This window comes from Bombina bombina, chromosome 7 (assembly GCF_027579735.1).
Source record: "Bombina bombina isolate aBomBom1 chromosome 7, aBomBom1.pri, whole genome shotgun sequence".
Classification (NCBI taxonomy): Eukaryota; Metazoa; Chordata; class Amphibia; order Anura; family Bombinatoridae; genus Bombina; species Bombina bombina.
In genome coordinates this window covers 499,634,723-499,648,407 of record NC_069505.1, presented here as the reverse complement: position 1 = coordinate 499,648,407, position 13,685 = coordinate 499,634,723, and the positions used below count along the sequence as shown (strand labels likewise).

Genomic DNA, 13,685 nt, shown 5'->3' with positions numbered 1-13,685 from the left:
TGAAAGAAAGTTTTTGGGTTTCATGTCCCCGCTAAGCAATTTCCCACCTGGGTGCTGAGCTGGATTTAAGGGTTTTTAAAAAAAAATGTAATATATATTTTTTAACTTTTCAGATCCCCAAGATTTATACTGTTGGAAAGGTTAGGTGATTACCTTTCCAATGGTGGGTCTTGGGGGTCTGTAGCTGCTTAGATGCCTGAGATACAGGCTTCTAAGTAGCATGCCCCATTTCCCTATACTGTTCATTGAAAACTTTCAATAAAGTTGTGCGGTGACGTCACCGCACAAAACGTGAAGCCCTGGCGATGCCTGTCACTATACAGGACCGATCGCCAGGGTGGGAGTCTATTTTAGCCCCCAGTTTGCCCTCAAGGTGGGTGAGTGCTAGCGAGCCGTCATTAGAACTCAAAGGGTTAATTATCGATTTTAAGGCAATATATATATATATATATGTATTATTGTATCTGTTTCAGTTGAATTTCCCCAAACCAGCACACCGAAGTTCATACATATATATATATATATATATATATATATATATATATATATATATATATATATATATATATATATATATATAAACTTTTGATTTTCTCACTGAAATTATTTTTAATACTGCTTGCGCAATCATGACACAAATTATTTTAACAGTCTCTCTGGGATATAGTGAAGCGCCCCATCCCTTCCACTCCCTCCCTTTCCCTATGCCACTGGACTGCCCTTCTGCCTTACCCTCCCACACTTTCAGCCGGCACCATCAGATGATCGCTACAGACAGTGCTCTGTTACATATGAAGATGTCTGCAGCTCAGGAACAGCTGTTCTTGGCTGTCAATTGACAGCTGGAGCTTTCTGAAGCTGCAACGTAGATCTACATTATGCGGTATGATGGGCTTCATACTGCATGACTTAGATCTACATCATATTGGCTTATGTGTGAAAAGGTATTTTATTCATCAATAATCTCTGTTTTTGCAGATGGAAGACATATTTCCAGAGCTGATGAAATACATCCCAGGGCCACACAAAAAGATCATAGATGTATCAGAAGAACTGGTTGAGTGTATATATAAGAGAGTGGAGATCAACCAAGCAACATTAGATCCTACCTGCCCCAGGGATTATATTGATTGTTTCCTTATCAGGATGGAACAGGTAATCAGAGCTAAGCAGTATGGGAAGAAGATTTATGGAGCAATATGTGTTATTAGGAAGGTATCTGGAGCAATACACAGGGAAAGACTGGCAAATTATGGCCCAGGGGTTAAGAACATTGGCCTAGGTATAGCAACGCACCCCTTTTTGGGGATTCCAAATTGCTTACCGCTGCTCTGCATTGTTAGTAGATCCCTGGTTATATTTTGACCCTTTTTGTGGCATTCATGCAGCACAGTCTACAGCTATAAGAACTCTGGGATTCTGAGGATATGGGCGGCAATCTAAAGTACCTTTTGATCACTGTGGGCACCCCTTTTAGAGGATCTACTATGCACACTAGGCACATTCTAAAGGCAGGCCTATGAAAAATAAGTGCTGGGCACTGCACCTGCATCAGCCCAGATTCCACCACCAACAGTTCAACCCTGAACAATAGGATTAGTTATAGAGATGGCTATATGGAGCAATAAGAGTAGGTTATAGATACACAATTTTAAGAAACTTTCACATTTACTTCCACTATATTCCATATTTCCTACTGATCTTGTGCAAGAGTCCACTGTGTGTGTATCTGTATGTATATATATATATATATATATATATATATATATATATATATATATATATATATATATATATATAATATATATAATATATATGTGTGTATATATATATATATATATATATATATATATATATATATATATATACTGTATATGTCTGAGATTGGGCAAACTCCTTAAAAAATATCTAGGACACTAGGTGAAGGTAAAAAAACGTCTGTATTATTGTTTGTATATGAATTGGGATTTTATTTTGTGTTGTGTACAGGAAAAACACAATCCTAACACAGAGTTCACCATGAGAAATCTCTTGGTATCGGTCCACAATCTACTTCTTGGTGCTACAGATACTGTTGGTACCACACTGAGGCACGCACTCCTAATGATAGTGACACATCCTGAGGTACAAGGTAGGTCAAAGCTTATTAGAGGCGTACAATTTGTCAAAGATAACTAGAAACCTGTAACAGGCATATTAAATTCATTGTCTCATATTTATCATACTTCAGAGCCTCATCCACTCAGCATTGCAATAGGTTGTGCAGCCATACCCTCTGCTCTCATGCAACCAATTGCACAAGAGCAGTACTAGAAACCTGTAACAGGCATATTAAACTCATTGGCTCACATTTATCATACTTCAGAGCCTTATCCACTCAGCATTGCAATAGGTTATGCAGCCACACCTTCTGCTCTCATGCAACCAATTGCACAAGAGCAGGGCTTGTTAATCATCTCTGTCGATCCTGACCAGCATCATTTAATCAAGATGTCAGGCTCACTGGGGCTCTGATGCTGCATCCGCACAAATCTATAAAAATGTAGCCTATTGCGCAATTCTGTTAACCTAGACTTAGAATATCCTCACTTTTGATTCACTTCGAATTTAAACAGATTTCTTTCTTTATTTTTATTTTTTTTAAAAGAAAATGTTAACATGTTTAGCTTTTGCCCTTTCATATTACAATTCAATATGAAACCAGCACCTTGCCCACTTTTGTTGATGCACGGGAAAGTTATGGGCGACTGCAAATCCCCTAATTAAGCGAAAAAATAGAATCAAAGCACCAATCTTCATCTTTATATCTCCATTTTGTTTATTTTTGGCACCCCAGATGGGTACAAACATAGCAACATTTCGGCTCACTTGCCCTTAATCATGATTCTTAAAGAAAAAATAAACAGCACCCTTTATTGCAATTATGTACCTGAATATTATAACATTTGTCTGCACATATTGACATATGTTAAGCAAAATGTTGATTGCACACATGGACTTAATTCAAATCTTTAGGAGAAAGTATAACCTGTCTGCAAATTACACAAGCCAGTCATCAGGGATGATGTATCAATTCATTATGATGATCTAATTTCTGATTGGCTACATTATTTTTGCTCCTAAAATTTCTTTAAAATGTCCTTTATAGATATTCTCATGTTCACCAATCCACATGTTCTAAAAATATGATATAGTATATCCGGCATCATAACCTATTCAAGCACAAGTGAAGAGATTAAAATAATTATTTTTAAGAATGGCAAAAATGAAAAATTAGTGATATATATATATATATATATATATATATATATATATTTTTTTTTTTTTTTTATATATTGCGGTAGTGGTCTTTATTCCTGGAAAGCCTTAACTAAAAGACTTAGGGCCTGCTTATCTACAGCTCTTTGGTCTGGTGAAAATATCTAAGAAGTATTGTCAGTACTTCAAGTTCCCTAAAAGAATTTTAGAAAGGCAAATTTTAGCTTGATGCAGGGTTCTGAATTTAGAGTAGAGGCACCGACATTACTATATAATGATAAAAAAAATCCCATTTTCCCATGCCAACAAGTTTTTTTTTTTTTTTATAAGTAGGCCCATATCATCATCATTGCTAAATTTAAGTCTATAATATTCTGCTTGACAGTCAAACTTCAAGAGGAAATTGATCAAGTGGTTGGAGGAAATAGACTTCCCCTTCTGTCTGACCGGAGTCAGATGCCTTATACAGAAGCCGTGATCAACGAGATCCAGAGATTTGCTGATATTTCTCCAATGAATGCTGCACATTCCGTGACAAAAGACACCCTATTTCGAGGATACACTATCCCCAAGGTAAAATGAAATCAAAACATGTACCTGGGTTTGCAGAGATAACTATTTAAATGCAATCCATATAATCCAATATGTTGTGTGAAAATTCTCCTTCTATTCTCTCTACTTATTCAGTCATTATTTGGACATTCATACATTTTTATTTGAGTTCTTCCAAATCTCACAAGGGAAAAATTAAACCAGTAATCATAAAATCAGTGGGAAGTTATATAGCCAGTAAGCCCACATACATTTGTATGAGTGTTTATATACCTACATGCAGATGTCATGACTGACCAGAATATTTTATATAGTTATATAGCGAGTAATAGCAAATGTATGTAGCATCATAGTAACAGTAGATGAGGTTGAAAAAAGACATTAATCCATCAAGTTCATCCTATACAAATCTTAATATACTTACAATAAAATATCCAGTAGAGCTTAAATTAATCCCAATAAAAAGGTTACCCATTTAACACAAACAATCATATCCCTGATATGTTTATAGCCAGAAATGTATCAAAACCATTTTAAAATGTATCTAAGGTATTGGCATTCACTACCTCCTTAGGTAAAGAGTTCCACAATTTTATTGCTCTTACAGTGAGAAAACATTTACGCTGCTGGAAATGAGATCTCTTTTCCTCCAGCCTTAAAAGTTTACCTATTGTCATTAAAAAATTTTCGTGGAATAAACAGAGTTTCTGCTATCTCTGTATAGGGGCCTTGAATATATTTATATAATGTAATCATGTCACCTTTAGAGCGCTTTTATTTCTAGAGAAAACAGCCCCCTTTTCTTCAAACGTAAATTCTCCATTCCCCTTATTACTTTTGTGGCCCATAGTGAACGTTATTAAGTCTGTAATGTATTTGTTTTTTAAGATTAGTTTCCAGAACTCCATATTCAAGGTGAGGTCTTACCAGGGATTTATATAGTGACAGAATTATGCTTTCCTCCCTTGCATCAGTGCACCCATCTTTAGCGTGTTATCTATAAGTGCTCCCAAATCCCTTTCCTCCTCTGTTTTGCTAAATCTAGTCCCATTGGAATAATAGGTTGTCTGCTTATTTTTACTTCTAAAATGTAGAACCTCCCATTTTCCAGTATTACATTTCATTTTCCATTTACCTGCCCACTAGTCCACAGCTGCTATTTATTCCTTGTTTCAAGTCATTAATAAAAATGTAAAAAAAAGAACAGGGCCCAGTACTGATCCCTGGGAGGCTCCACTGATTAACTACTACTATTCATTGCTTACTGTCTTCTATCCAATTATTTATCCATGAGCTAAAATTTTCAGTTATTCCCAGTCCCTTAATTTTGTACATTAATCTCTCATATGGCACTGTATCAAATGCCTTTGCAAAATTCAAGTAGATTATCTACTCTACTGATTCCCCTTTATCTATATTTTTACTTACTTCCTCTTATAATTTAATTAGATTAGTTTGACATGATCTATTTCTCATAAAACCATGCTGATTCAATCTCATAATCTTGTTTACACAAATATACTCAATATAATCCCTTTAAGTATCTTTCCCACTATTGATGTCAGACTAACTGGTCTATAGCTTCCTGGATCAGCCCTGCCTCCCTTTTTAAAAAGCATGTATGACAACAATCATAACTACAAAAAGTGTGAAGCTAATTAGCTCAGATAAATATGGTAGATATAGAGCCAGTATTATCACATACAAAATATAGGTGTTTTATTGGCACATTTCAAGAGGTCATTTAGATAATCTTGGTATTGGACCCTTTGGTTAAATTGGCAAAGAATCTAGACACAAAAATAAGGTGAACAAAACCTGTTACGTTAGGTTCTGTAGGCCATAGAGGATACATCTATGGAGACTGGATTGTTAAATTCCAAAGTTTAATACAGTGTAAGTAATATTTAAACTATTTAAGATCAGTACAGTAGATAACAAGCAGGGTAACTGGAATAAGAGGTACTGAAATGCTGTAGAAGTCTGGTAATAATATATTCTCAGCCCAGTGAGTTGAAAAATGGAGAGTTTTAGCCGTAGCAGTGTCTAATTAGGACAGTATGATAAATTGAACAGGTTATTACACATGTATTCACAAAGCAATAGGTTACTATGTAGAAATTTCCAGTGAAGTATGAATGGTTTTACAAAGGTTTTAGGCTTCAAAAAAACACAAAGCAGTTACTGATATTATGTAGATAGCAGGGTCATGAAAGTAAATAACGCATAATTACATAAACATTGTGCAGTTGTATAGTCAGTAATCTCATGTGTAAAGGGAAATATATATTTTACTCCTTAATATAAAATGCAGGTATGTAGCCAATAATTTGTTATATATAATACATTTACATAACCAGTAATCCTACATATAGAGATATTGTGATGAAATTTTGTAGTAATCCTACATATAGAGAAGGGAATATTGTTAGGAGGTTTTGTAGTAATCCTACATACAGAGATGGAGATATTGTGAGGTTTTGTAGTAATCCTACATATAGAGATGGCAATATTGTGATGAGGTTTTGTAGTAATCTTACTACATATAGAGATGGAGATATTGTGATATGGTTTTGTAGTAATCCTACATACAGAAATGGGGATATTGTCAGGAGGTTTTGTAGTAATCCTACATACAGAAATGGGGATATTGTCAGGAGGTTTTGTAGTAATCCTACATACAGAGATGGAGATATTGTGATGAGGTTTTGTAGTAATCCTACATATAGAGATGGGGATATTGTGATGAGGTTTTGTAGTAATCCTACATATAGAGATGGAGATATTGTGAGGTTTTGTAGTAATCCTACATATAGAGATGGGGATATTGTGATGAGGTTTTGTAGTAATCCTACTTATAGAGATGGCGATATTGTGATGAGATTTTGTAGTAATCCTACAGATCGAGATGGAGATATTGTGATAAGGTTTTGTAGTAATCCTACATATATAGATGGAGATATTGTGATAAGGTTTTGTAGTAATCCTACATATAGAGATGGACATATTGTGATGAGGTTTTATAGTAATACTATATACAGAGATGGAGATATTGTGATAAGGTTTTGTAGTAATCCTACATACAGAAATGGGGATATTGTGATAAGGTCTTGTAGTAATCCTACTTATAGAGATGGAGATATTGTGATAAGGTTTTGTAGTAATCCTACATACAGAAATGGGGATATTGTCAGGAGGTTTTGTAGTAATCCTACATACAGAGATGGAGATATTGTTATGAGGCTTTGTAGTAATCCTACATATAGAGATGGGGATATTGTGATGAGGTTTTGTAGTAATCCTACATATAGAGATGGGGATATTGTGATGAGGTTTTGTAGTAATCCTACATATAGAGATGGGGATATTGTGAGGTTTTGTAGTAATCCTACATATAGAGATGGGGATATTGTGATGAGGTTTTGTAGTAATCCTACATATAGAGATGGAGATATTGTGAGGTTTTGTAGTAATCCTACATATAGATATGGGGATATTGTGATGAGGTTTTGTAGTAATCTACATATAGAGATGGGGATATTGTGATGAGGTTTTGTAGTAATCCTACTTATAGAAATGGGGATATTGTGATAAGGTTTTGTAGTAATCCTACATATAGAGATGGAGATATTGTGAGGTTTTGTAGTAATCCTACATATAGATATGGGGATATTGTGATGAGGTTTTGTAGTAATCCTACTTATAGAAATGGGGATATTGTGATAAGGTTTTGTAGTAATCCTACATACAGAAATGGGGATATTGTCAGGAGGTTTTGTAGTAATCCTACATACAGAGATGGAGATATTGTTATGAGGTTTTGTAGTAATCCTGCATATATAGATGGGGATATTGTGATGAGGTTTTGTAGCAATCCTACATATAGAGATGGGGATATTGTGATGAAGTTTTGTAGTAATCCTACATATAGAGATGGAGATATTGTGAGGTTTTGTAGTAATCCTACATATAGAGATGGGGATATTGTGATGAGGTTTTGTAGTAATCCTACTTATAGAGATGGGGATATTGTGATGAGGTTTTGTAGTAATCCTACATATAGAGATGGAGATATTGTGATAAGGTTTTGTAGTAATCCTACATATAGAGATGGAGATATTGTGATAAGGTTTTGTAGTAATCCTGCATACAGAAATGGGGATATTGTCAAGAGGTTTTGTAGTAATCCTACATATAGAGATGGAGATATTGTGATGCGATTTTGTAGTAATCCTACAGATCGAGCTGGAGATATTGTGATAAGGTTTTGTAGTAATCCTACATACAGAGATGGGGTTATTGTCAGGAAGTTTTGTACTAATCCTACATATAGAGATGGCAATATTGTAAGGAGGTTTTATAGTAATCCTACATACAGAGATGGAGATATTGTCAAGAGGTTTTGTAGTAATCCTACTTATAGAGATGGCGATATTCTGAGGATGTTTTGTAGTTATCCTACAGACAGAGATGGAGATATTGTGATAAGGTTTTGTAGTAATCCTACATACAGAGATGGAGATATTGTGAGGTTTTGTAGTAATCCTACATATAGAGATGGGGATATTATCAGGAGGTTTTGTAGTAATCCTACATACAGAGATGGAGATATTGTGAGGTTTTGTAGTAATCCTACATATAGAGATGGCGATATTGTGAGGAGGTTTTGTAGTAATACTACATACAGAGATGGAGATATTGTCAGGAGAGTTTGTAGTAATACTACATACAGAGATGGAGATATTGTGATGAGGTTTTGTAGTAATCCTACATATAGAGATGGCGATATTGTGAGGAGGTTTTGTAGTAATACTACATACAGAGATGGAGATATTGTCAGGAGAGTTTGTAGTAATACTACATACAGAGATGGAGATATTGTGATGAGGTTTTGTAGTAATCCTACATATAGAGATGGCGATATTGTGAGGAGGTTTTGTAGTAATACTACATACAGAGATGGAGATATTGTCAGGAGAGTTTGTAGTAATACTACATACAGAGATGGAGATATTGTCAGGAGAGTTTGTAGTAATACTACATGCAGAGATGGAGATATTGTCAGGAGAGTTTGTAGTAATACTACATACAGAGATGGAGATATTGTGAGGAGGTTTTTTAGTAATCCTACATATAGAGATGGCGATATTGTGAGGAGGTTTTGTAGTAATACTACATACAGAGATGGAGATATTGTCAGGAGAGTTTGTAGCAATACTACATACAGAGATGGAGATATTGTGATGAGGTTTTGTAGTAATCCTACATATAGAGATGGCGATATTGTGAGGAGGTTTTGTAGTAATCCTACATATAGAGATGGCGATATTGTCAGGAGAGTTTGTAGTAATACTACATACAGAGATGGAGATATTGTCAGGAGAGTTTGTAGTAATACTACATGCAGAGATGGAGATATTGTCAGGAGAGTTTGTAGTAATACTACATACAGAGATGGAGATATTGTCAGGAGAGTTTGTAGTAATACTACATACAGAGATGGAGATATTGTCAGGAGAGTTTGTAGTAATACTACATACAGAGATGGAGATATTGTGAGGAGGTTTTGTAGTAATCCTACATATAGAGATGGGGATATCGTCAGGAGGTTTTGTAGTTATTGTTATTATTATTATTCTTTATTTATAAAGCACCAACAGATTCTGCAGCGCTATCCATGGGTAACAAAGATAAAAGTGCAGTACAATATGAGATACCAGACAAAATTTAACAAACAAATACAGGGGGAATTTGGGGCCCTGTTCCTGTGGGAACTTACAATCTAGATGGGTAGGAGAGTGAGAAACAGGAGGTGGGGACTGCAAAGGTGGGAATGATGTTAGTGTGGAGTTAAAAAGGCAGGCTATATCAGGGGAAGATACAGAGCTGCATTGTAAAGTAAAAAGCATGCTATATCAAGGGAAGATATAGGAGTTGCATTGAAAAGTGAGAAGCAATAACAAGCAAACATACAAGACCTGCAATTTAAAGTGAAAGGCAGTAAAAATAATTTGCACAAGAACTGCATTTAAAATATTGTGCTACTTTAACCTGATCACTATGAACCAAGATAAGAGTGTTGATATGACGCAGCAAACTTTAGAGACCAGATCATATGCCTCTGGCTCTAAATATTCAATGCGCTCCAGCAGATCATCAGCCACTTCTGCAGGACTCAGAGCCCGTGCTAAAACGCAAGCAGCCCAGGCACAAATTTCTTATGCTGAAAAAGAAGCAGACATGATAAAGCAGAAAGCAGCACTAGAAGCAGAGGCAGCTAGGCGCAAAGCAGATATGGAAGCAGAGGCAGCTAGGTGCAAAGCAGAGACAGCAAGGTGTGAAGCTTAAACAGCGCAACGCAAGGCAGAGTTTGAAGCTAATATGCACGTGCTAAAGATTCAAAGGGCAGCAGTTGCAGCATCTGCAGAAGCAGCAGTCTATGAAGCAGCTGCTGAACTTGAAGAGGAACCACTTCAAGATTTTGCAGAAATAACTACCCATGATTCAGTACAAAGGACTCGTGAGTATGTACAGAACCATGCTCTAGACCAAGATAAAACAGAGCATGCTCCTATCCAACATATGTCCAGCATAATGCCACAGTTTCCTGACTCAACATATTTACAGTCTACTCCAAGTATTCCTGACTTGCACCCTCCTTCCCAGACTGACACTGCAAATGTCTCTACACCAAGAGTCCGCTTTCAAGAAAGCAGAGGTTACGCTGATCCACAACATCCATCACATTATATGGACTCTCGCATATCCCCTCTCAGAAATAGTACATTAGGAACTTCAGAGACTACTGACCTAGCAAAGCACCTGATTCGTCGAGAGTTAGTGAGTACAGGGCTACTAACATTTGATGATCGACCAGAGAACTACTGGGCATGGAAGACATCATTCCAAGGTGTCACCAGAGATCTTAATCTTACAGCCAGAGAAGAGCTAGATCTTTTGACTAAGTGGCTTGGACCAGAGTCATCTCAACAGGCTAAGAGAATCAGGTCAGTGCATGTTCATAACCCAGTTGATGGAGTTAAAATGGTATGGCAGAGATTAGAAGAATGTTATGGCAGCCCTGAAGCTATTGAGAATGCACTGTTAAAGAAGCTAGAAAACTTCCCCAAAATCTCAAACAAAGACAACATAAAGTTAAGAGAACTTGGGGACATGGTGTTGGAGGTGAATGCAGCTAAGACAGGAGGCTTTTTGCCAGGACTGGCATACCTAGACACAGCTCGTGGCATCAAACCAATTATTGAAAAACTGCCATATAGCCTGCAAGAAAAGTGGATTTTTCAAGGTTCCAAGTACAAAGAAAACCATCATGTCTCCTTTCCACCATTCAGTTTCTTCACCACATTTATTGTCAACCAAGCAAAGACCAGAAATGATCCAAGCTTCATATTCTCAACATGCAGCAACCAATTTCCAGTAAATACAGAGAAGTCAGGAACAAGGTACAGCAAAAGATCAACGGTGTCTGTAAGAAAGACAGAAGTGTCAGCTACTAATACAACTCCACAAGTGAACAGCCCTGCAAGGAAATCCATGGAATCAGACAGTCCATGTCCAATTCATAATAAACCACACCCACTGTCAAAATGTCGTGGGTTCAGAAGCAAGCACATTGATGAACGTAAAGTTTACCTGAAGGAGAATTCTATCTGCTTTAGATGTTGTGCATCCACCAGACACATTGCCAAAGACTGCAAAAATAACATAAGATGCAGAGAATGCAACAGTGACCAGCATACTTCAGCTTTGCATCCAGGTCCAGCTCCCTGGGCAGTAGAGACTCCTTTACCAAAGGGAGAGCAAGGCGGGGAGCAAGAGGAAGCTACTCCACCCACTATTGCATCCAAGTGTACAAAGGTATGCGGGAAAAAGACAAGGCCCAGATCATGTTCCAAGATTTGTTTAGTGACTGTTTATCCCTCTAATAAACCTGACTGTTCTGTAAAAATGTATGCAATGTTAGATGATCAAAGTAACTTTCTTCTTTCGCCAAATCAGAGTTTTTTGATGTGTTTAACATTAGTGGTGAAACATTTTCCTACACTCTAAGAACATGCTCAGGCATTACAGAGAAAACAGGGCGTAGGGTATCCAACTTCACTGTTCAGTCTATTGATGGGAAAACACACATAAAACTCCCCACACTTATTGAATGTGACATGATACCTGATGACAGGTCAGAAATTCCAACACCTAAGATTACACAGCATTTCCCTCATCTGAAATCCTTAACAGACAAGATCCCAGCACTTGACCCTAACGCACAAATACTTCTCTTGTTAGGAAGAGACATTCTGAAGGTGCACAAAGTACGTGAGCAGATTAATGGGCCTCACAACAGTCCTTATGCACAACATTTAGACTTAGGTTGGGTCATAGTTGGGGAAGTATGCTTAGGAGGAGCTCATAGACCAGCAGATGTGAACTCTTTCAAGACAAATGTGTTGCCTAGTGGGCGCACTTCTCTGTTCAGCCCATGCACTAGCTATATACAGGTAAAAGAGACCTTTAATGCTTGTAAACAACAGTCATACACCCCCTCATTGTGTTATTTAGGAACTGCAACTCACAATGTGGGCAGTTTAGATGATAATGTGTTTGTTACTACTCCAAACGATGACAAACCTGCTATGTCTATTCAAGATGGTATGTTCCTTGATGTAGTAGAAAAAGAGATGTTTATTGATGAAGCAAATTACTGGGTAGCACCCCTACCATTTCACTCACCTCGACTTAGACTACCAAACAACTTAGAGCAAGCCCAGAAAAGACTACTTGCTCTACAGCGTTCCTTTGTGAAAAAAACTGAAATTAAAGAACATTTTGTTAACTTTATGCAAAAGATCTTTGACCATGAACAAGCAGAACCTGCCCCACCATTGGAACCAGGTGAGGAGTGTTGGTACCTTCCAATCTTTGGTGTCTATCACCCTCAGAAGCCAGGACAGATCAGAGTAGTTTTTGACTCAAGTGCTCAGTTTGAAGGCATTTCACTGAATGACACACTCCTCAGTGGGCCTGATTTAAATAATACACTACTAGGTGTCCTTTTACGTTTCCGCAAAGAGCAAGTTGCAATTACCACTGATGTACAACAAATGTTTTACTGTTTCATGGTTAGAGAAGATCACCGTAACTATTTGAGATTTCTTTGGTTTCGTGACAATGACCTTAACAAAGAAATTACAGAGTTCAGGATGAAGGTACATGTCTTTGGAAACAGCCCTTCTCCAGCCATAGCCATTTATGGTCTAAGACAAATAGCAAAGCAAGGAAAAAGTGAGTATGGCGAAGATGTACAACAGTTTATCTTGAGGAATTTCTATGTAGATGATGGACTCGCATCTGTGCCTACTGAGGCTGAAGCAGTCAGTCTCCTGCAGAGAGCTAAGGACATGCTCGCAGGGTCAAATCTCAAGCTACCCAAAGTGGCATCCAACAAAAGTCCAGTAATGGAAGCATTTCCTGCAGAGGACAGAGCTAAAGATCTAAAGGACCTTGTTTTAGGTGTCGATCCTCTACCCCTCCAAAGGAGCTTAGGAGTAAGTTGGAACTTACAGACCGACAGTTTTCACTTTGCAAGTGTCTAAAGAGGTAAAATCTTTCACACGGAGAGGTATCCTGGCTACAGTAAACAGTCTTTATGACCCACTTGGGTTTGCATCTCCAATCACTATGCAAGGTAAATCTTTAGAGAAAGCAAGAATTTAGAAGTGCGCTTAGGAACTAATACCAAGCACCTCTCTAAGAGACACTATCCCTAAAAAGTGTCAAGATGTGATAAAAATGGTGTGTTAAGCTTTTTAGGGCTTATAGATAGAGAGGGCGCCAAGGGCTAAAGGTATCAGACACCA

At 37.2% G+C, this 13,685-nt stretch overlaps 1 protein-coding gene across 2 annotated transcripts in view; it reads left to right on the top strand.

Moving 5' to 3' along the window:
• The window catches only part of LOC128666876 (cytochrome P450 2F3), a 93,055-nt gene that overhangs the window by 61,915 nt on the left and 17,455 nt on the right, over positions 1–13,685 (top strand). For both annotated transcript variants that reach the window (XM_053721678.1, XM_053721679.1), the window contains 3 exons: positions 979–1,155; positions 1,990–2,131; positions 3,644–3,831. In XM_053721678.1, the coding sequence (XP_053577653.1) occupies positions 979–1,155; positions 1,990–2,131; positions 3,644–3,831 (507 nt within the window). The remainder of the gene's footprint in view (positions 1–978; positions 1,156–1,989; positions 2,132–3,643; positions 3,832–13,685) is intronic.